Source organism: Myotis yumanensis, unplaced genomic scaffold (genome assembly GCF_028538775.1).
Source record: "Myotis yumanensis isolate MYYU_CA2020_CCGP unplaced genomic scaffold, mMyoYum1.0.hap1 SCAF_18, whole genome shotgun sequence".
NCBI lineage: Eukaryota > Metazoa > Chordata > Mammalia > Chiroptera > Vespertilionidae > Myotis > Myotis yumanensis.
Window position 1 is genome coordinate 15,638,514 of NW_027223769.1, and position 24,279 is coordinate 15,662,792.

The 24,279-nt window shown below is 46.2% G+C and overlaps 1 protein-coding gene across 1 annotated transcript in view; it reads right to left on the bottom strand.

The window, feature by feature from the left end:
* The window catches only part of CDH13 (cadherin 13), a 1,029,479-nt gene that overhangs the window by 19,760 nt on the left and 985,440 nt on the right, over positions 1-24,279 (bottom strand). The window contains exon 11 of the mRNA XM_070398947.1: positions 8,703-8,845. Within this exon, the coding sequence (XP_070255048.1) occupies positions 8,703-8,845 (143 nt within the window). The remainder of the gene's footprint in view (positions 1-8,702; positions 8,846-24,279) is intronic.

A 24,279-nucleotide genomic window follows, 5' to 3' on the forward strand; every position in this document is an offset into this window, starting at 1 on the left:
CAGCCCTAGGCATCACTAATCTGCTTTTTTTCCCTCTATAGATTTGTGTTTTCTGGAAATTTCTATAGATGGAATTATATAAAATGTGATCTTTTGTGTCTGGCTTCTTTCACTTAGCATTCTATTTCTAAGGTTCATCCATGCTATAGCATGGATCTCTACCCCATTCCTTTTTGTGGCTGAATAATATCTCACTCTATGAATAGACGATGCTTTGTTTATCAGTTCACTAGGTGACAGACACTTGGGTCATTGCTATTTTTTATCTATGATGAACAATGCTGCTATAAACACCTGCAAACAAGGGACCAGTTTCTCACATGTTACAACCCTAGACAAGAAAGATAAGATTCCAAAGCCATCTATGTCATCAAGAGTCCCCATAGAAGAACAGGGCCCCTGGTCTTGCACACCTGGATGGGCTGCCCTCAGATGCAGAGAGTGTCAGGATCTCCACAAGAACGTTCAGAAGCCAGCTCTGAGAACTACGGGAAGGTAGCAGGTTTTTCTAGTCGCTAGTCCCAAGTCTTTCCTGAGCTGGGCCTAGAGCAGTGGTTCTCAACCTTCTGGCCCTTTAAATACAGTTCCTCATGCTGTGACCCAACCATAAAATTATTTTCGTTGCTACTTCATAACTGTAATGTTGCTACTGTTATGAATCGTCATGTAAATATCTGATATGCAGGATGGTCTTAGGCGACCCCTGTGAAAGGGTCGTTCGACCGCCAAAGGGGTCGCGACCCATAGGTTGAGAATCGTTGGCCTAGAGGCTTGCGGCGCGTCTCTCCCTGGGAATCACGAGTATCGGTGGTGTTATGTGGGAAGCAGTGTGCAAAGTGAGGCTGCCTCTGTGAAAACTAAAATGCAAGAGGGGAGAGGGGGAAGGGAGAGAAACAGGAAGCTCGTTTCTGAGCTCCACGGGCTCTAAGCATCAGGACAGTTCTCCGTGTTTCTATTCCCCAAGTTTTCCATTGCCACTGTGCTTCTATTCGGAGAGTAGTGACTGTGTCTACATTCAAGGCTTCCCGGTCTCATCTGGGGGAGAAGAGAACTGTGTGTGCGATGGGGTCTGTGCAACTGGGGCTCAGAGCAGGGAGTCCACGCCAGGCCAAGGACAGAGGCCTCATCTGGTGTCTCAAGGGAGACTGAGGCCCAAATTCTGGGAGGAAAATCAGAAGACAGGATGAATTAAGCGGAGGCAAAGTTCAGGTGGGGGCGCCTGAGCAAAGGCGGGGCAGCCAGCTACTTTAATGGGGACTGACAATGAGGGCTGAGGCGAGGGCAGTCGGAATGCAGGAGCGGAGGCTGTTTGTAGGCCAAGAAGCATGGCTGGGGCAACCTCCTCCCCACCGAGTTCCCACTGTGTTTCTGTACATTGGACGGGCCTTCCTCAAGTAGCTGTGAGCAAATCATGCCGGAGCGTTTACTTCGAAAGAACAGGGCTCTAAACGTATCTTCACCTGGGCTTGAAAGGGAGCCTGGACCAGGTTTCTTCTCTGTAAGATCATCCTTTGTACTGTTTTGTTCAACCCTATGTTCTGTTTACTATGGCTTTTCAGTATCAGTATTTTACAAAATTTTTGGGCATTTGCCCCATAAACCAAGAATCTCATTACTTTGGAATGCCTAAGCATTTTAAAAAATGAAATTTATTGCGGCGACATTTGTTAACGAGTTGACATAAATTTCAATTGTACAATTCTAGACTACATCATCTGCTCACCACCCAAAGTCTAGTCTCCTCCCAGCACCAGGCATTTGACCCCTTTTTCCCTCTTCAACCTCCCCAACCCCTTCCCCTCTGGTAACCACGATACTGCTGTCTGTGTCTATGAGTTTGTTTGTTTGTTCTGTCATTTGTTTGCTGCTTTCTATTTTATACCCCACATCTGAGTGAAATCATATAGTTCTTATCCTACTACTTAGCAATGACATGAAACACTGTTATTTGTGATAACATGGATGGATCTGGAGAGTATCATGCTAAGCAAAATAAGTCAGATAGAAAAGCATAGCATTTTTTAGAATTGCTTTGTTAATAAAGATATTGCCACCCTAGCTGGGTTGGCTCAGTGGATAGAATGTTAGCCTGCGGATTGAGCCTGTGGACTGAAGGGTCCTGGGTTCGATTCTGGTCAAGGGCATATGCCTGGGTTGCAGGCTCTATCCCCAGGAGGGGGCGTGCAGGAGGCAGAGGATCAGTGATTCTCATCATTGATGTTTCTATCTCTCCCTCCCCCTTCCTCTCTGAAATAAAAAGAAAATTAAAAAAAAAATAAAAATAAAGAAGTAGAAATCTAAATTTCTAAAAAAAAAAAGATGTTGCCAATTCCATTTTATTTGTTAAAAAAATTAATTGTAAACCAACAACAATAACAACAACAACAACAAACCTGGTAGAAAATAGCTTTGCAAAATATAATACCAGGTTTCCAGGTATAATACTTGATGTAGAACTGAGGCAATTATTCACATAATTGGGCTAAAAACTTCTTTTAGAAGAGAAGATGATCTGAAATAATGGACTGTTTTAAAAAGTCAACGTTTTGGCTTTTTTGTTTTCGTTTTGCCAACTTTAGAGGAAAGGAAAACAATAGGGGAAGAGCTGGTTTGGAGGCCAGGTTAAACCTGGCAGTTCCCTTTTAGTCATTCAGTCAAAAATCACTTACTGGGACTCTATTCTGTGGCTGAGTAGATGTGCAGAAAAATCAATGGCACAGGGTGCTTGCTCTTGAAACGCTAACAGTATGGCCGGAACAGACACATGAACAGATGCGGAACAGCACTGTAAGTGCAGGAAGATATATGGGGATTACTGTCGGGGGCTTGTGGGCATGGAGTAATTGATTGCCTGGGGACAGATCAGAGGCTTCATGAAAAGATGGCATTTGAGTGTGCTGGAAGTGGGAATGCTCTGTGGAGAGAGAGAGAGCTGTTCCAAGAGGAGGAAACAGTGTGGCTGTTTTGTGGGAAGAAGTTCAAAGACTTTTAAGCTGGAGAATGGCTTTGATAAAAGCAGAGGATGCTGGAGGCATGGAAAGGCGTGGACTTGAGTGAGGAGAGAGGACACAGGGAGACAGGCTGGGATGCCAGGGCAGCAATGGGAACTGACCATGAGGGCTGAGGTGAGGGCAGTCGGAGTGGAGCTGGGGGGTGGGGGGGGGGGGTGCTGGATCCAGGAGGCTGGACTGACAGCCAGAATTGGGCTGGGGGTGATGGGTAGGCAGGTGATTGGGTCCCAGCTTGGGGACTGTGCAGCTGGTGATGCTATTAGCTGATCTGGGGAATAAGGAACACAGAGGAGGGCCAGCTCAGAGACACCTTGGCAGCAGGAGTTGAGCTGGCATAGATGGGCACTGCAGAAAGCATTTTCATGCTCAAATCAGTTTCCTTTCCCAATGGAGGTCTGAGAACAGTCTGTTTAAGATGGTTGGCTTGGCTGGTCAGTGTGGAAAGGTCCTGCTGGTAGGCAGATGCAAGGTGGCTGAATCTCCCCCTAAAGACAGGCAAGTCCCATGAGTTGATGCCAATGTCCAAGGTGGCATTTCCTGGCGAATTCTCTGATACAGAGCCTGACTCTGAGTGAAGGACTCCAGCCCATTTCTTCCCTAGAAAAATGATCAGGCCACCAACAGGGTGGTCATCAGATGGCATTTCATAGTTCGCCTTGGATACTGATGATCCTGTGCTAATGTATTTAGAAAGTTCATAAGTTCAGGTCAGCCGATTTAAATATTTATTAGGTGTTTACTAGGCACCAGGAATTTTGTATTCATGATTTCCAGTCCTTACAACAACCCAGCAGGGCAGGTGGGGAAACTGAGGCTGAGAGGGCACAGGTCACACACCGGGCCGCTCTCTAGGGCTGCACGTGCAGTCTGCAGGTAGCTCTGATCCCAGCCTCTGCCACCAGTTCTTTTATTGGGCTGTTTTGTCGGTGCCAGAATTGTAGCTAGTATTTTCAAAGTGATTGATATTTTACTGGTACTTGAAGTAACAAGGAATGATGGCTGAGTCTTCAATTTATTTTTCTTCCTCAATTACTATAACAGCTGAGATAAGGGGTGCTAAACGGGCTTAATTGGGTTGCCATCATAACTGATGGCTTGGTTTTATCCAAACTAGCATCTTTTAAGTAGAATTAATTTAAATAATCTCAGTACATCCTCCATGCGGCCTAGAGCTTGGTTGAGCTACAAAAAGAGAAAGACCATAAATTGAGGCCTCTTTCTAAAGCTCACATCCCCCGGTGTCCTCAGTTCGGGGGCCATTGTTATTCAGTAGCTCAGTAGTCATTTTCAGACGGGGCTGGGTAACACTCGTGTCTTTTAATCAATCTAAATGTACTTTGCACAATATTTCAATTTTGACTCAGCTGGTATGATGGGAACATCGATCACATGGGGGCTGAGGAGAAGACAGGTGGGGACATGATAGATCTGAGCCCATGAAAAGTCATTATCATGGTCTGTTCCACTTTAGTTTCACAGCTGTTAGGCTTTGTTCTCTATCTGTGTCTTCTTGGGAACCCACATTGCATTCTTCACTGACAGACTCAAACCTACTTGATACAAGTTGCTAAGTCATGAAAACATGCTGCAGAACATAGCGATAACTGGGCTGCTTTTGTTGCTATCATTCCCTTATTCTTTCATGAAAATAGATGGGGAATGCAACACTTTTGAGAATGATGTAAAGACTTAATATGGACTCTAGAGAGAATGAGCTTTCTAGTTCAAAGCATTTTATATGGGAAGAACTAAAGCCGTGGGAAGAACTAAAAGGGATACTTATATATATATTTTTCCTTTTTCTTTTAAACTCTGCAAAGCATGGGTGCTGGGAGAAAGGGCCTTTGGCCTTATCTGAGGCCCAATATTGTCTCTGGAGTTTGGAGTCACAATTCAGACCTTCTCTGAGGGCATACGAGACGTTCCGTAATAATCATGGAACGCTGAACCCGGTGCAGTTTCAGACCAGGAGGAGTGAAAGATGAGGTTGTAGGTGAAAAGGGGCAGGAAGACGAGTCTAATAGAAGCCTGAGCAAAAGGCACTGAGCCAGGAAGTCGCAGCCCGCTCTGCCTGTACTGCCCGCGCCACCTCAGTGGGATTCCAGAATCTTAGGAGAAATTGCTTGCGACAGTTTGCAGCTCCTACAAGACAGTGAGACTAACATTTGACCTTTCTGGTGATTACCTGAGCAGGGTGGTAATCACACCGGGACCTGCCCAGTGCTAATTGCTGCTGCTTTGTCCTCATCAGCATCCACAAAGCGATTCCATCTTATTCCATTCCCGAATGTTCTCTTTCCATCGCGGCATTTTCCTTAACAGTTATTATCTGCCCCCTCCCCTCCCTTCCTTTAAAGATAGGCCAGCAGTTCTGTGTCCACTGAAGCCTTTAATAAAAGCATTCCCGTACTCTGCGGCACTATCTTAACCTTTTCAGAAAATCTGGACCAAGAAGGTAAATGATGATATTCATCTCTAAAGATAAAATGCTTGCCAGCATTAAAGGTCATACCTTATTAATCTATAGGATTAAAGGCTTTACTCTTCCAATCATTTAACTATATAGCCAGTCCTGCTTTAGCAAAACAAAAAGCATTTCCGTTATAATGAAACAATGTTGTTAGGCAATTTGCAGCTCATTAAAACTGATAACAGTTTACGAAAAATGCCTTGTACATCCTTGAGCACCCTGTGGGTTGCAATTTAGCTTCTGCCCGCAGGGAGGGGCTAAACTGTCTTTTCCACCCCAAATCCTCTAGAACCTGGGCATTACCAATATTATTATGAAGGGTGATTCTAGATCTATCTAGGCTAGCTTTGGGGCCCCAAGGTCTAAAGGGCTTTTTATTTCTCTTAACCTCAGAAAGGTTGTCAGCCCTGCTTCCAACTGCCTTTCTGCACTCACCATCCCGATCACAGTTTCTAGCCTCTAAGAGGGACCTGGGAGAAAGCTCTATAGTTGTTCTGAACTGAGTAAGGAGAGCTGTTTTATAAGTTCTGATGTGCCCTTCTTCCCTCAGAGGGAGAGCAGAGTGTAGGCTTTGCTCTGTTCTCTCTGCACCTCTCTGGCCCAGCAGCAGCTGAGGATTGTCCTTCCTGAGAATGATGAGATGCGGAGAGTCTACCTCTAGGGTAAACTGGAACTTAGGGAATCTGTGAATGGTTACAGCCTTCCTGGGGAAGGCACAGTGGACCAGGTACATACTCTGTGTAAAGTCATTTTTTTTGGTTAAGTTTTTAAAAAAGTATATTTTTATTGATTTCAGAGATGAAGGAAGAGCAGAGAGAGAGAGAGAGAGAGAGATCAATGATGAGAGAGAACTATTGATCAGCTGCCTCCTGTATGCCTCACACTGGGGATCAAGCTCACATCCTGGGCATATGCCCCGACCGGGTATCAACTGTGATCTCCTAGTTCATAGGTCAATGCTCAACCACTGAGCCACACTGGCTGGGCCGTTAAGTTTTTTTTGAAATAGAAATGTTCATGTTTCTATAAATGCACAGCTTGAAGAATTTTCAAAATCGGAATATACCCATATAATCCAATTTTACAAGATCCCATCCACAAAGTTTCTTCTGATGGCAAGTAAGCGACGTAAGCCAAACTCCTTGGCATAGCACACGGGGCATTTCAAGGCCCATTTCATGACCTGTTAGCTATGCGAGCACCTGCTCTAAGCCAGGCATTGTGGTGGGAGCTCTGCATTTAACACGGGACCTGGTTCCAACCTTAGAACAGTCAGAGGCCCACCTGCTCCTCTGCCCTGTGTTTGCACATATGGAACCTACTGTGCCAGGTTCAGTACTGACCCACATCCCCATGTCCTTTCAGGCTTCTATTAGAATGACTCATCCTTTCTCACTTACCCTTTACCACTCTGGTTAGAGGTCCCCTCCGAGAAACTCCCTGACTACCCCGAGGCTGGACGTGGGGCTCCTCTGGATTTGGTTCCATCAGAACAGTCTGACTCCTATCGCCCTCTTTTGTTAACTATTCCCCAAATAACTCATGATTGCACTGAGCACAAGGACCAAGTGTTGTTCATCTTTGAGCCTCCAGGATCAAGCACAGGTCCAGCTCCCTGTGGACACCTGTCCAGGTGCTGCTTCATCATGGCAGCTTCCTCCGCAGGAACCGGTGGAACCTGTTTGCTCCATCTAATGACTTGGCTGGAGTTTGAGATGCTTTGAAGACATGACTTTCCCGCATATTTATGACTACATTTCTACATATTCACTCACAGTGGATACAACTCTTCCCTTCCTGCCCCTTGCCTCCCATGCCGGACTCCCTTCTAGTTCTGTCTCCTCTGCTCTGCGCGCTCAGGCGGCTCCAAGTCCCGACCTGCCACTTACCCAAGCCCAGACTCAAGGCCGACTTCATCTTGAAGCCGCCTCTGCCTATTGTGTGTCAACACCGACGCCTCGCTTCCTAGACGCGTGCTCCGCCTTGGTTTGTGTGTGAGTACCCAGCCTGGAGGATGGGCTCCGAGAATTCTCAGTTCACCGTTGCTGAGTATAATGAGGGCTACATACGGAGAGCCTTACAAGTAATCCTTCTGATATGTAGGTCTCACACTGAATTTTCAGCTTCGAACACCGGGCTTTTAGGAATAATAGGGAGAGCACACCTTCATGTGTGTTTGACACAATAGACAGCTCAGCTCAACATATCCCCCAAACAGCTGTGATCCCCCGTCTCAGCCAATGGCAAATTCCGTTAGTTCTGTGTCTGAAATATACAGAACATCCCCATAATCTGATCCCTTTTCATGCCCTCCCCTATTACCCCACCACCTTGCCTAAATTACCATCAGTTTCCTATGAGGTCTCCCTACTCCTGCCCGTGTCTCCCACAGCTGGTCTCAACACAGCCATGGGATGGTCATGGTGTTTGAACGCTACTCAGAACTTGGCAGTGGTGGCCCATTCCACACCAAGTGGAAGCCGAGGAGGTATGGGGGCTGCACACCTACGTGACCTGCCACCCTCCCTTCATGAATCACCCACTCTCTCTGCTCCAGTGTTCGCTTCATTCATGTTGTCACTAATTCAGCAAGGCTCTCTGGGGCTGCCGAGTTAAAATGATAGCACTTTGTCATCTGTTGTCTCGTTTCCTGACTTCCCTGTGTCATGCATAAGTAGTATGCTTTCCATTTTTTTTTTAAAAAAAGGATTATGTATTTTACTCAGTTTTCTTCCTTTCTCCAAAATCCTGCCAGCTGCATGGGGAGAGTCATTTTTGTTTGTTCACTGCCACGTCCCCAGCATCTAGAGTGAGGTCTAGCCTGTGGATGCCGACTGCTAGCTTTTGAATGAACAGCAATTGTTTTGTGAGTATGAAGCTAGCGGAGGGTATACTGCGGGCACAATTCAGTCACCAGGGTTGGGTGTCATCTGGGACTTTCACCTGCATTAAGTAAAAGATCCCGAGACGAAAGACATCAATGTGGCTCCCTCACCTCAGTGCTGGCCTGAGTCAGAGTCCAGTGAGCTCTCTGCTCCGACCTCTAACGCGACAAAGACCTGAGAACCCCAGGACTTGGCTCGCTGTGTGCTTCCACATCAGCTTTCCTCGCCCTCATACTTATATTCTTCCTAAAAATACCTCCAGGCATATCAGAATAAATTAAAAATATATTTACAACTGAAAAGTATAGATTTGATGGCATTTAAAAACTTGCTCACCACTGTCGATGGCCAGGAAGAGGGCAGTGTAGACGCTGTTGTGGACGAATGGGGACTCGCGGTCCAGCACGGCGGTGGTGTCCACAGTCCCGTTGATGGGGTTAATGTTCAGCCAGCCTGCTGGATCCTTGTAGACAGAATACCTGAAAAAGTCCCAAACAGCACTGGATTACATTCCAGATAGATTCAAGAAGTTTTCAGAGTGCTGAGTGCCAGATAATCCTAATCTTAACACAAACCCCAAAATATCATTACAGTTACAATGTTCATTCAGAAAGTAATGGCTCAGCTTTGGGCCTGCTCCATGCTAAGTATCATGACAAGTCTGTGAGGAGGGGACCCTTATCTGCCCATCTCCCAGAGAGGCAAAGTTCACAGCTCCTCTCCTGAGTCCAAGCCCAGTTTTTAAAAATAAATATACATTTTTATTGATTTCAGAGAGGAAAGGAGAGGGAGAGAGAGAGATGGAAACATCAATGATGAGACAATCATTGATGGGCTGCCTCTTGCACGCCCCCTACTGGGGATCGAGCCCACAACTTGGGCATGTGCCCTGACAAGGAATCAAACTGTGACCTCCTGGTTCATAGGCCGATGCTCAACCACTGAGCCACATGGCCGGGCCTGTCTTTCATTTTGACAGTGATTTTATAGGTCTACCTGCAACCCCCTACCTTCTAGGACCCAGCTGAAATGTCTCCTCCTGGTCAAGTGTATGAGATCCCCAGTTAGAATTAGTCATTCTCTCTGCTAGGTCCTTGCTGGGTACGTGCATAGATTAAAATGCCTGTTAGAGTGTAATATGGGCCCTTGTGGGTCTGCTGCCTTCTCTGAGCTTCCTCTTATTTTTTTTTTACTCCTCACCCAAGGATACTTTCCCATTGATTTTTGGAGAAAGTGGAAGAGAGAGGGAAAGACAGAGAGAAACATCGATGTGAGAGAAACACATCCATTGGTTGCCTCTTGCATTTGCCCTGACCAGGGCCTGGGCTGGGGAGGAGCCTGCAACTGAAGTACGTGCCCTTGACTGGAATCGAACCCAGGACCCTTTGGTCTGCAGGCCAATGCTCTATCCACTGACCCAAACCAACTAGGGCATTCTCTGAGCTTCTTGATGTCAGGAAGAGGTAGAGTTGGCTGAACGACTGCCTGCCTATTGTGCCTGGTTTTGTGCTAAATAATTTAGCATCACATTTATTTTTGTGGTTCACAGCCACCAAATAAAGTTGGTATCATTCCTGTTACCAAGACTCAGAGAGGCTTAGCAACTTGCCAAAAGCAGCACAGCTAAGAAGTGGCCAAGCTGGAATTCAGGACAGGTGTGCCAGATTCCAGGTGTGCATGGATCTTAACCAGGACACAGCGTGTTGCTTATGCCCAGGACCAGGTGTTGGCTATTTTGCATCCCCAGGGCCAAGATGAATGCCTGGCACATGGTGGTTGCCTAGTAAATGTTATTACCATACATCCTTTCTCTTTCAGTTGCAACAATCACAAAAATAGAAAATGCAAAGAAAGGTGACATTTGTTTCCCATCTTATTAGGTAGCAAGTTCACCCTTGATCTAGGGGTGGTTTGTGGTGGTTAAACATATTTGAAATAATGAAAAATTTAAATAGACCACAAATTATTCTCTGATTCCTCAACTCAGAGTTTAGAATATAAATAAAAACAGGAATAATAGAGCTTTTCCTGTTGGTAGTAAAACAATGCTCTTTGTTTCACTGTCATGTTTTGGTCTTGTGATGCTGCGGTTTTGCAGCCCAATGAACATGTTTGCTTCTTCTCTTGTGTAAGACGTTGTTATATGCAGTTAAAGGCTGAGGCATGACCTTGGAAGCTGTCCCCTAGCAGCAGTGCACAGTGGGTCAGGCCTGTGTTCGTGACATTCCCCATGAAAGCAATTCCGGGGGGTGGGGTGGGCGGAGTGGTTCACAGGCCAGCATCTCACTGTTTTCTTCCTTAACAAACAATCAGGCATCCATTGCTGTGCTATCTGTGTTTCCACAGGGCCCTTCAATTTTGTTTCTCTCTGTTATTTTATTTGGTGCCTCTTCCCATCGGAGGCCTTGGGAGGCACGGCTGTGTCCTGGATCTTGGTGCCAGCATGCTGCTTCTACCAGAATCCCAGCCACAGAGAGAGGACAGGGGACCCTGCATTTGCTGGGCACTCCCAAGTGTCCAGTGTTGGTGACGCTGCATCCATGCAGTCCCAATGAAGAGATGGGTGGATGACCCCGAATGTGGGGGTCACCCTCCCCAGCCTCGGAGCTTTCTCCCCAAAGGGGAGAGCAGCTCATGGCCTCCAGCCAACCTGCTCCTCCGCTGCCCGGCCTGTGGGCCCTGCTGTCAGATCTGCCCTTTTGACCAGCTGGCCTGGCTCTCTGCGTAAACTTCTGACATTTTCAAAGCTGTCTTTTTAATAAACCTTCGGTGTAAAAATACCAGCATGTGAGTTGTTTTCTGTGCTTCTGGGCTTGAAAAATGCATATGCCTTATTAAATTGGAATTTCCGGGCAATTTATCTGTAATGTGAACTTTGCTTGTTATAGGGGAAGAAAAGCCAAATTAAAACAGGACTCCTTTCAGTCTGTAACGTAGCTACACAGGAGCTGCTTGAGTGCTCGCCAAAGCTCAGCCGCTCTCAAGTGTCAGCCAGGAGATGCCAGGCAGGCTCATTAGTGGGATCAGGCAGTGTGGGGTGTGGGGACGGGGCACCCAACCGCATGCTCGGGCCCTGCACCCCTCCTGGGAAGCGGGGTTACTGTCAGCAGGCCCCAGCAGAGCAGGAAGGGGGCTCCCAGGAGAGAGGCCAGGACCGGTGTTGACTGGGAAGAACTTGCATAGCAGCAGCTGCGGCTCAGTCCTCACGGGCCCTGGTCCTGGTGGGAGGAGGAGGAGGAGACTCAAAGGTGTGACACGGCCCTTCTGCAAGCTTCTTGGGTTCACGCTCTGCGCTGTGGGGATCCATGTTTGTTCAGCATTGATACACAAAGCACATGGGTTAGTACAGCCTTCCTTTTATTTTAGATTAAAAATGTTACCAAGTAATACAGTGCGATTAGTACAGGAATAGCCAAATGGATCAATGCCATATAAAAGAGCACTGGAAATGGGCCTGTTACAGATAGATGTAGATATAGATATCTAATATATACCTAATATATATTAGCCAGAGATCTATCAATCTATTTATCTAGCCATCCAGATAGATTTTATAGATAGTTATAAAAGGTTTGGAAAGTTATTGTTGGATGTAAGTGGCATGGGAAAGCTAGACCTTCCAATAAACTGTTGACTCATCCGTTTGGGGGGACAACAGTTGGGTATCTTTGTGGTGCCTTTTGACCCTGGGGCATGTTAGAATATATGTAAACGCACAGAGAGGTCTTGGTGTTTGTTCACAAACTGGTAGCACGGATGACCTGGGGAGCGGGTTTGGGTTGGGGGTGGTATCAGAGGAAGCCTCCAGGATCCCAGGGCTTTGCAGACATGCCACAGAAATGGAAGCTGGTCTAGAGCAAACACTAATTGGGGACCATCAGAAATATCCTGGCTGATATTGTAGGGAGGGCTGGTTTTTTGGGACCAACATGGGAGCCTCACTGCAGCTCACTCTCAACGAGGAGTCGGCGAGGATGGGAAAGACCACGGGAGCCTGGACAATGAGAACGCAGGAAAGGGAAGTGCAGAGGGACTTCCTAGTCCTGCTGCAGGAAGCAAACGGCCTGTACAACCTGGGAGAGAGGAAACAGCAGGCGCACTCCCAGCTCCCCATTAGTTCCAGCCCAGTGGTCCCTGTGTTAGATGGAATACCTGCACGAGTGACTCCAATCAAGCACTTTATTTAAAAACAGAACTAGGAAGTTATAGAGTTCTCAGTGGAAGGACATACACTGGTTTCAAATAGTGCCTGTGGTGGCTCTGACTATAAAGGAAAGGGCACATTCCAAATCTTCTGACAGAAATACAGCAGAGACGGAAGGGCCAGTGAACTTCAGAATCCCAGTTCCAGTAGATGCCACAGCCCATCATAGGGCCTACGGAGACACCAGATGCTGCGTTCTTTCCTTCTCCTGGGGAGCCAGCATGAAAGAAAGCAGTCTCAGTCACAGGAAGGACTTCCCAGGGATGCGGAGATGCCACAACCAGCAGACATGGACAAGAAGAGCTGTCCAGAGAGTGGCCCGAGGAGGACCTCCTAGGGTGGGGAAGATGAGGATAGAGCTGGCCTCACCTAGTGTGGGGCTATGACCCTCTGTGGCTCAATAACAGCTGGAGACCGGGGAGGAGCTCTTGACACCTCTAGACCCTTCCCTGGACACCCCCACTCCGGCATCTCAGAGCCCCTGGTGGTCATCTGCACGAGGCTCTACTGGATCATAATTCCGACCAACATTCTCATGGCAGCTGCCATCTCCTGAAGGCACACGTACCCAGGCTGGATTGGTTCCCTCCAGACACTTGACTCCTATCATGAAAATAAGCAGAGCCCACTATGTCTCAGGAGATACCTCCCACCCCTTCAATGGATCAAGTAGGGCTGGTGTAAGCCATTATCTCTGGTTTGTTGTAGGAAGTAGGAGGCGAGACCACTAGGGATCTTCTTTTGTTTGGACCTCTGCACCTGACTCTTTGCTTCTGTTCTACTGATCACACTCCATTCTCCAAAGAGCAACCAGCCTCATCATTTTCAGTTTGATGTCATATTGTGTGAGTCCCTGCATAGAATCCTCTTTGGGGATAGAATAAATCCAACCCCTGGCCATGGTCTCCAAGGCCTTGACTAACTCCCCACCCTCACTTCCTGCCTCTTTCCTCACCTTCCCTAAGCACTAGACACATGGGCCTTCCTTTTGTTCCTTCAAATAGCAAATTCGTTCTAGTCTCAAGTCTTTCTCACTTGACTCACAGATTTCCCACTTGTCTCCTTAGATTTCTTCATGTGCCTTATTGCCATCGAGATCTCAGCCCCAACACCAGGCTCTATGTCCCCTGCAGAGACATGGCGGACGGGCCTATCTGAAGTCTGCCTCCAACCCTGGCTGTTTTCTGACTTAGAACATGAGATCCCTGGGACAGTGACCTCATCTCTTCATCAGGCCTCCATGCTGGTGCCTGGACAGGGCCTGGAACACACTGAATAGGGGCTCCCTTGTCGAATGAATAGATGAGTGAGTTACTGAAAGTACAAGCCTTCTTCAAGAGGCTTTGAATGACTCATATCTTGGATGACCCAGAATTCTAAAGAATTTTGTCCTGAGGTGCCCATCCATCTCTTCCCCAAGGATGGCCCCCTCTCTCAACGGGCCACTGCACCATCTTTCTCTTTTGTCACAGCCAGACTTTCACCCAAATGCTGCTGCAGACATCCTTCTGTGGCTCAGACTTCTTACATATTGTCAATAGGGCTTAGTTAGGGGAGTCATGTGTCAGGGGTCCCAAAGACCACCCTGGGGTCAGGGACTTGCTAGGAGGACCTACAAGACTCAGGATGTATATACTCATGGCTGGGATTTATTACCATAGAGGACGCAGAGCAAGATCAGCACAGGGAACAGCATTGGGTGAAGTCTGGGGGAACCAGGCACCAGGTTCCAGAGGCCCCTCCCAATGGCGTCCCCCAGGAAGTGCTGAACTCCCCAGAAATGAGTTATGATGACACATGTAAAGTGCTGTCCACCAGTGAAACTTATTAGAGACTCAGTGCCCAGGTTTTTGTTGGAGGCTGGCCATGTAGGCATCCTCTGCCTGGCATGTGGCAGAACTCCTGACTTCCGGAAGGAAAGCAGGTGCTCAGCATAAACCACATTTGTTTGTACAACACCTTCGGCACAGGGAGCCACTCTCATCAGGTAGAGTGGTAGGACCCTCCTGAGATCCAAGTTCCCAGATGTCAGCCGAGGGCCAACCTTGCAAGCAGGCCTTTCTGGGACCTCAGTCTCTGGCCCGCTGTGTTAACTCTTTTCTGAGTACAGGGTCCATGGTCATAATGAGGAAGCTGGCGGGTCAAAAGAAATTCGACTTATTTTTAGAAATCATTCAGTTCTTGTTTCTCCTAGAACCGTTTTAATTCTAGAGAACACATGTCAAAACCCTTGAGGAAGCTGGACATCATGAAGGAACATGTTCTGTTAGGCAAGGTGGTAGCTGGCTTCAACCCTCTCACGTTTACTTAAGGACACACTGATTAGGTCTCCTGTGTTCATTGTAAAAAATTAAGGGAATAGAGAAATAAGCACTATTAGAGTTTTAATCTATAGCCTTCTAGCATATGTATAGATATATATGTGCACACAGGCATGTTTTTAATGTGAGCATACTGTTCATTCACTCATCCTATATAATAAAAGGCTAATATGCAAATCAACCAAATGGTGTAATGACCGGTCGTTATGATGCACACTGACCACCAGGGGGCAGATGCTCAATGCAGGAGCTGCCCCCTTGTGGTCAGTGCGCTCCCACAGGGGGAGCACCGCTCAGCCAGAAGCTGGGCTCATGGCTGGAGAGCGCAGCAGTGGTGGCAGGAACCTCTCTGCCTCCGTGGCAGTCAGACATCCCCCGAGGGCTCCCGGACTGCAAGAGGGTGCAGGCCAGGCTGAGGGACCACCCCCTCACCTGAGTGCAGGAATTTCGTGCACCGGGCCTCTAGTTTTGTAGAAATGTTTACTGAGTGTCTCTGTGCTGGGTATACAACACTGGATTCCCTGCTTTGTTGAAACTTACACTGTAGCAGAGAGAGAGGATTAGTAATTAGTAACTGCCCAAATGGTTATTTAATTACACTTGTGATTAGAACTGTGAAGGCAGTTTCCCTCACATAACACTTCTGCAGGAAAAGGTTTTAATATGTTTAGTGTTTTCTTTCTGTTGATGTATCTAGAACTGGAAGCACACATTCATTGGTTGCCAAGGAGGTGCCCCACAATGTATGTATATTATTGGGTGTCATCAGCCCATCAACCAGGGAGGTAGATCTTATCATCCCCATTTTACAGATGAGGAGACAAAGGTTCAGAGTGAACCAGTAGCTTACCCACATCATATAGCCTTATGGCCTGAAAAATCATTAGGTCTGGCCCCGCCAAGGCAGTAGGGTTGAGTTAATGAAATGTTTGAGCAAATATAGCAGGCTAATTTTTAAGTTGATAATTTTGTATGTCATGTGAATGATGTTTTAAATATCCAAATGGCCCTTGCAGAAAAAAGGTTCCCACCCCTGCCTTAGGGGGATAATTCAGGAACAAACGTTTGGAATCTACAAAATGGTAACATTTCCTAACCCCCCCGCCCTCAAACTATTAACATTTCCTTAAAATAATATTTCTGTTTACAAAAAATCAGACATATCTGAGAAAGGTTTAACATCATATAGCACATGTGTATGAATTTAGAAATTCTTCACTAGAAATTCTCAAATAAATTATTGGTGTAAGCTGTTCTTTTATTGGAAGGCTCATACTCACAACATCTAAGTCAAACTTAGAGACTTTCCCTGGGACAAATTACTCCATTTGATAAAGATATTAAGAGTAACTGAGGTCTGAAAATGATTTACTCTAAAAATTAGTCACTCAGTCACTTTCTGCTTTTGCTAGTGGAAAGAAAGGGGCGGGCCCCAGTGAAGGTGCAGCTGACTGTAGTGAGCATCATGAATCAGGGGTGTGCCTGCAGAGAAACCCTTTCCTGCCAGCCCAACCCGCTCCTCAGCTGTGAGCCCTGCACAGACTGAGCCCTCCCTGGCAAGCAGAGGGACCCCCACCCCTGCCTTAGGGGGATAATTCAGGAACAAACATTCCCAAGGCACCAGCTACTTGCCGGGGCGACCTTACACATCATCCCTAACCACTCTCCCAGCCCGTTCCAGGCAAGGCAAGTCGCCTTCTCGCTTTTCCCAGCAAAGGTCATGCCTGCTCTCTTCTTTGAGGCCATTAATCCTTTGCCAAAATTTACCATGGGGCTCCTTATAACGGCTGCGGCTGCCGTAGGACCTTTGTGTGCCTGCGGCAGGACTTGGCCCTGACCGGGTTCTTTCTAGTCGGGGTCTCATCCCCGTTTTGCTAAGTCATTTCCCAAGATGACTCAGGAAGCTATTCACCCTGCCTGTGAAACCTGTGCAAATGCAGCAGGTACTAAGGAAGGAAGCCAAGTCCTCAGGCTGCTTATAAATTATCCTCACAGGTCCTCTCATTGTTGCTTCTGGCAAAATTGATCACAAAGAAATATAGAGAAAACTGAAACACAGATTCAATGTGCAAAGCCCAAATTTAACACTGTCAGGAAAGTCGGGAAACTGGGACCTTGATAAAGTGACTAAAATGTGGCTCTTTGAATGACAGCCTGGGACTTCAGAAACTATGTTCTCTGACACCCAAGGCGCACTTGTCAATTCCAGATGCAAACATGTTACCACTCCAGTGTTGGTGGAAGCATTAAACAGATGCTTTAAAGATGCAACCACAAGATGGTTGCTATTGTTCATGATCGCTATCATTAATTTCATCATTAATGATCAAGCCTGGCTCCTCCTAGGGGCACTGTCAGGGTCAGGGTTAAGTTTCCCATCTGCACGTCTATGTTGGTGGTTTTTCCCAAGCACTAAAAACCGCACTCAGAAATGAACAGGATGATGACTTGGAACTTGGTACGAGTTAGAAGATGTAAGCTTTCCTTAGTGTGAGGCTTTCGCCCATTTGTTCACTGTGCTCCTGGGTCTGAGAATGCAAATATGAACAAGACCTGCAAGGACGGCCTGACTAGTGCCCTGGTGATGTCATGAGTGAATTCCTGGCCACGTCTATAATTGTCTCCAACATCCCACTCTGCTCAGTCCTGGTGGGCAGCTTCTCAGTGACTAGAACGCTCCAAATATGACACAAATGCAGCAGAGAGTACACCTGCCAATCTCCCCAAAGATGCACGGTGCCAGGATATTGGACCAGGGCAGGGACCTAAGTCAACCCGGACAATGAGGATGCAGCAGAGAAGCCAGTCAATGGCGTAAGAAAAGAGAGCAGAGTGTTTACAGGAGCCTCAGAAAGGAGTTGATTTGAGGAGTGAAGGGTCAGGAGAGGTCAGCTTAGCCCTTGAATGGCTTGGCAGGACACCTCTTGATGAATGTGCTGCCCAAGCTGGGTGTGAAGTGTAGTGAGTACATCCTGGGATGTGGCTGGAAAAGTTCTGTCAAAAGCAAACAATTGTGGCTCTTCTGTGTTCACTCAAGATTAGCTTATGTTAAAACAAACTTATAAACAAACTTATTTTCATCATTTATTCTTTCCAAAATAAGATCTTAATCAAATATTTTTTTTTTTGGTTTTGAGTTAGATTGTAGTCCCCACTTTTCTCTCCCTATCTTCTTTAGAGAAGGGCTGTTGTGGTCCCTGCCCTTGAAGATTCATGGTTTGGAGTTCATGAGTGGACCAAAGGTGTGGAGGCAGGACTTTGGGGGTTCTGAGACCTCTTGCTGAGACAGTTCCTATGAAATCACTTCAGGCCCATATGCCTCCACCTAGAACGCTGAAGACCTCGACTCACCGTGGGCCGTAAAACATTCTCAGGAGGAAAAAAAATACCTGCTTATTTCAACTCTAGAGAACCTGCCACTTTTTCCTAGAAAATCTCAACATGTTTGTAAATAGTTAAAACTAAAGGCAAGTCCTCAGCACCAGCCTCCCCTTTGCTCTTGAACAATCCCCTTTGATTTTTGTGCATTTCTAATCAGGTTTGTTTAGGATATTTTCACATTAATGTCCCTTTAGTGATGGGGAGAGTTTTCAGTGGCTGCTCATCTTTATCACTCCCAGGGCCCATGGCGGGGCAGGTATGGAAGGCCCACATACCATTGATCTAATTAGCAAAGAATTTCAGTCAAGATTTGCCCCAGCTCCATGCCAGCCAGGACCCTGCAGCCTGCTCCCCAGGATCACCCTCACATCCCCACAGAGGCTAACTGGGTTCTCTCCCTGGCCAGCCTTCTTCCTCCCAGCCTGTATGCTGGGCCAGGCCAGGGCAGAGGTTGTGAGTGAGGCAGGGTTCCAGGGACAAGGGTCTCCCAGAATGTCATCACATGAGCAACAAGTGGGCCAGACAGCAGTGTCCAGGGGCCTGGACTCCCTAGACCCTACTTTGGGAGACTTGGGGTGACCAACTTTAAACCAAAGCAGCCTCTCTTTCTCTAAATTCCAGGAAGAGGCTTGGATTTCTTCTTTGCCCTGCACACATGTGCATACTCTTAGCCTAATGTCCTCTGGCTCAAGAGGTCATCCCCTTCCCATTACTCCCATTTGGTCAGTTGATGACCAAACTTTAATAACACTTCATTACAAGGCTAAAATGCAAACTAATATGAAGTGGAATTATCCTGGTGTTTCAGAATTTGGGATGGGCAAGGCCCCCCACAGCATGTGGCCCAGGTCAAGGACCTCTCTGACCAGGTCTCAGTATGGTACAGCTTATAGGTCAAGTTCAGCTTTTGTCCACTTAAGCCAATGGCGTGGTGTGCCTGAGCCAGGTGCGTGGTTTCCTAGGGTGGGTTGTCTTGAAGAAACATGCCCATTGGGAGAGCAGAGTGGGATGTCTGCAGACCAGCATGGGAGAGTCAATCAATCCCTCCGCATTTGTTCTGAGTTTATTTTTATTGGGTGATTAATTGACATGCCATGGCCTTTGCTCCAGCACCTGAGTCTGTGAGCCCAGCTCAGATGGAAAGCGTATTGGTGCTTTGGAGAAGTCGATAAAGGCGGCCGGCTGCCACACGGCCTGCAGTGAGATGGATGGCTGAGCCTCACACTGTGCCATGAAGGTCAGTGATCATGGCCTGCAAGCTGCCCCGGGGAGGGTCTTATAGGCAGCCATGCTCAGCTCAGGTGCTGGGCCTTCTCCCTCTGGTGGAGTCTAACCAGCGAGCGCTCTCAGACACTGTTCCTTACGGAGGCCAGTGCTTGGGAGTCAGGAGGGTCCAGGCTTCATATGGAGAGACTGCCCCTGGGAGCACATTTCCAGTGTCCTTGACATGACTCAGTCTACAGAAGCCATCCCCCAAACAGGTGACTCCCCGGTTACTCTGTGGGAGCGAGTTGGCAGGTTATTTCCCACCACGGAGCACATAGAACCACCCATTCTCAGCCTGGGGTGCTGATTTCATACACTCCCTCAAGGCATAGTTTTTGAATTCCTGCTCTGTGGCCAGTGCTCTGCTGGGTCCGGGGAGATTGCAGTGAAGAAGGCAGAAAGCTCCCTTCCCTCCTGAAACTTCCCTTCACCAGGGCATTTCTCTGCTGAGCCTGGACTTTGCACAGGAGGTGGTGAGTGCCCAGGGGAGGAACTGTCTTCCTCTGCTCTTACAGGCAGTGACGAGTCACATGTCTGATCCATCATAGGCTTAGTCAAGGATGGGTCAACGGATAGGAAAATGAATGAGCAAAATAACCCCCAAAACATACGTATGTAAAATATATACACACATATATCTCTATCTCTATCTCTATCTCTAAAATGTGCATGTGTGTGGTATATGGTATAAAATACCAGATATATGTTGGGCATGTATGTGTGTATGTACACTAAAAATATATTTGTATTATATTACATGTAATATATAATGTAATATAATTATTACATCCTTATTATAAATTGAATGTTTGTGTGTTCCCCCACCCCAATTCATATGTGGAAGCCCCAATTCCCAGTGTGGCTATGTTGGGAAATGAGTCCTCCAAGGAAGTAATAAAGGTTAAATGAGGTCATAAGGATGGGGCCCTGTTCTGGTAGAATTAGTGTCTTTATAAGAAGAGACACAGCCCAGCTGATGTTTCTCAGTGGTTGAGTGTCAACAAATGAACCAAGAGGTCACCTCTTCCATTCCTGGTCAGGGCATATGCCTGGGTTGTGGGCTCGGTCCCCAGTAGGGGTCTTGCAGGAGGCAGCCACTAGATGTTTCTCTCTCATTGATGTTTCTATCTCTCTATCCCTCTACCTTCTTCTCTCTCTAAAAATCAATAAAAACATATTAGAAAAAAGAAGAGACACCAGAGAGCAACCTCTCTATTTTTTCTCTCCCCCTCCGGGTGCACGCACTGTGGAAAGGCCATGTGAGGACACAGGAAGAAGGTGGCCATCCTTAAGCCAGGAAAAGGGCTCTCACCAGACACCAAATTGGGAAGAACATGTCCAGCTTCCAGAACTGAGAGAAATAAATTTCTGTAGTTGAAGCTCCCTGTCAGTGCTATTTTGTTATGGCAGCCCTAGCAAACTAATGCAATACTATCTAAATATTAGGTTGAATCATGAAGTTGCCATTTTACTCGTTAAAACCCATCAAATATCAGCAATTTCATATGGCCTAATCTAATACATAAATGTATATGCAATCAAAATGACATGTCATAATTGTGTGTTTTCCCTTTACTGGACAGTGTCCACTGAGGAAGACGTCTCTTATTAATCTCTGCTTTCTCTTCTCCCCAGGAAACCACTGGCATTTGGTAAACATCGGTGACTGATGAGTAAATTACTAAGATGAGCTCTTTGAATTCCTGTTCCAGCAGAAGCCTTAAAATAGTTTCTATCAAGGCTAGTTCACTCATTAAAAATAATTACCTTGCACATATTGGCAGGAGCTACTGAACTGTTCACTAAGAATTTTTCACTTCATAGGAACTCAAATTAAATGTGTTTCCACAAAACACACACACACACACATACACACACACACACTCACACGCATTCACACACACACACATACACACACACACGGCTTGGTGTCACCCAACCTTCTTGAGTCACACCACTCACGTACACTTGTGGGACCAGTGGATGAGAACAGGTGCCTTCTTCCCGGTTCCTGAATGGAGGTGAGGGCTAAGGGACAGGGTTTCTTTTCAGAGTGACAAAAATGTCCTAAAATTGAGAGTGGTGATGGTTTCACAACTCTGGGAATATACTAAAGATCATTGAATTATAGTATTTGAAATGAGTAGATTGTACGGTATGTATATTATTTCTCAATAAAGCTGTTAGGTATAAGAAAAAAATATCTTCAAGGAAGTGAGTTTGCTATGGTTTCCAAAGTTATTAAAGCAAAACCAAACCAAACCAAACCAAAGCCAAACACCCTTCCTATGATGCTCTTCAGAATATCCCATTGACTGCAAAAGGCCCCAAAATGACAGAGGTATCCCTATAGATGAGACTCAGAGAGCCCTTTGTTTGGCTCAGCATATGTCAAGCAGGCAAAAATGAAACAAAATCAAAATACCTGTTTCATGTTTGCTTGCTTGACATATGCTGAGCCAAACAAAGGGCTCTCTGAGTCTCATCTATAGGGTCTTCATTCATAGTTGTAGTGGCTGCAGCAGAAGGGGCCAAGGTCGATACTTGTTCTGTCAATAATGAATGAATGAGTGAACAAGCACCTTGCTCTCTGCTTGGCTTTTCCTATCAATACATCTCTTGTCTATGAATGAAGGCTTCACTTATTCTTATCTATGAGGGTTACAGCTGTTTCTTCATGCTATCGAGGGTCCTTATTTCTCCCAAACGCAAACAGAAGACCTGGTTCTGTCACAAACTTGGCCTGTGATATTACTTCCACTCTTGAGCCTCAGTTTCCTTATCTATAAAACGAAGGGCATGTTCAATGATGGTCTCTAAGGTTCCTTCTAAGTCTAGTAAATTATGACAGTCTTCACCAAAGTGATCATTATTCATCGGTGAGCAAAAAGTTATAAAATTATTCCTGGTGGGCAGATTCAAACCAAAGTCCTGGCAGTTTTTTTCTACATGATATGTGACATTTTACAATACCGTGTAAGTGCAGAAAGTGAAAAGGCAGACATTAAAGGTGAAAAAAAAATAAACAGCCGGGAAAGAATGCCTTTATAAATTGCTTGCTCTGACTTCAGAGAGACAATTTTTTAAAAAGTAAGATCATGAGAACTAGATTTATGTCCCCAGGTCCAATGCAAATGCAGGATTTGTACAATAACCATTTATCAGCTCCCAAAGAGCTGATTTATGGCCCAACCGTCCTACTTTGTATTCTGACGGTCTCAGAAAGATAACTGACAACACAGAAAGAAATATCCTCCGACTCATTGTGGATGACGGGTTATAAATGAGCACAACTTGATGTTCTGCTCAGGAAAAATCAGTGTTTTGAAACTCTCATTAGAAATTAGTTGTTAAAAGCTGTTCCCAAACCTGACTGTTTGGCCCATTGCTTTGTTATAGTTTTAGTCATTTAATTTCCTGACAATGCTGGGCAGGGAAACTACTGCCTTTGCTTTAGTACATTCTAGGTCACCTTCTTTGTCTAGATGTATCACCAGATCACCAGGCATCCTGTGCTCGGCACACATTACACTGTTGTCCCTGTATGAAAAGGTGGGAGCAAGTCAGATGATGAGTTAGTTGGCCCAGGACCTAGTTTTATGGGAGGCACTGTATTGGCCTGGAGTGGGTAGAGACAGAGGTACAACTTGGCTCTTGATCAGTGATGGCAAACCTTTTGAGCTCGGCGTGTCAGCATTTTGAAAAACCCTAACTTAACTCTGGTGCCATGTCACATATAGAAATTTTTTGATATTTGCAACCATAGTAAAACAAAGACTTATATTTTTGGTATTTATTTTATATATTTAAATGCCGTTTAACAAAGAAAAATCAACCAAAAGAATGAGCTCGCGTGTCATAGGTTCGCCATCACTGCTCTTGACCCTTCTCCCCACATAATGGGGACTTGATTTAGTGTTTCCCAGACTGTGGGCCCTATGGTACCTGTGGAGTTTAAAGGTACAGATCTCCAGGCTGTGACATTGGAATTCTTGATTTGGTAGGCCCGAGGTAGAGGCTAAATCTCTGTGATTTTAACACCCTCCCATGGGTTTTGGATGCTGGACCAGGGACAGGTATATGAGATTTGCTGAAATCTGAGGCTCTGCCATTTCCTCCAAGCAGCTGTAAGATTGAGGCACTCAAGCAAAGGGTAGAGTCTAGTGCAGCCGTGGGCAAACGGGATCCAGCCTGTTTGAAATGAATAAAACTAAAAAAAAAAAAAGACCATACCCTTTTATGTAATGATGTTTACTTTGAATTTATATTAGTTCACACAAACACTCCATCCATGCTTTTGTTCCGGCCCTCCGGTCCAGTTTAAGAACCCATTGTGGCCCTCGAGTGAAAAAGTTTGTCCACCCCTGGTCTAGTGTATTAGATCTAAGGGAGATCAACAGGAAGGGCAGGAGGGCCAAGAATGGCCAAGCATCTTCCATTTTACCCTCCACGCCTAGTTAATCAATCACTAAATCATTTAGACTTTACCAGTGTTTCTTAGCTCTCTGCATATTTTTGAATTCTCTTTGTTGGTGCTCTAGTCCTGGCCAGCATCATCTCTTACATGGCCTCTCAGCCTCTTCCCACTTCCCTTAAGTTCTGTTTTGTGTCTGAATGAGCTTTTACTAAAATTCAGATCTGATCATAGCATCCTTCTGAGTCAGTCCTTCAGGTGTCCCCACTGCCTATGGATCAAAGCTCGGGTTTCATAGCAGCCTACACAAGACCCTTCACAGTTCAC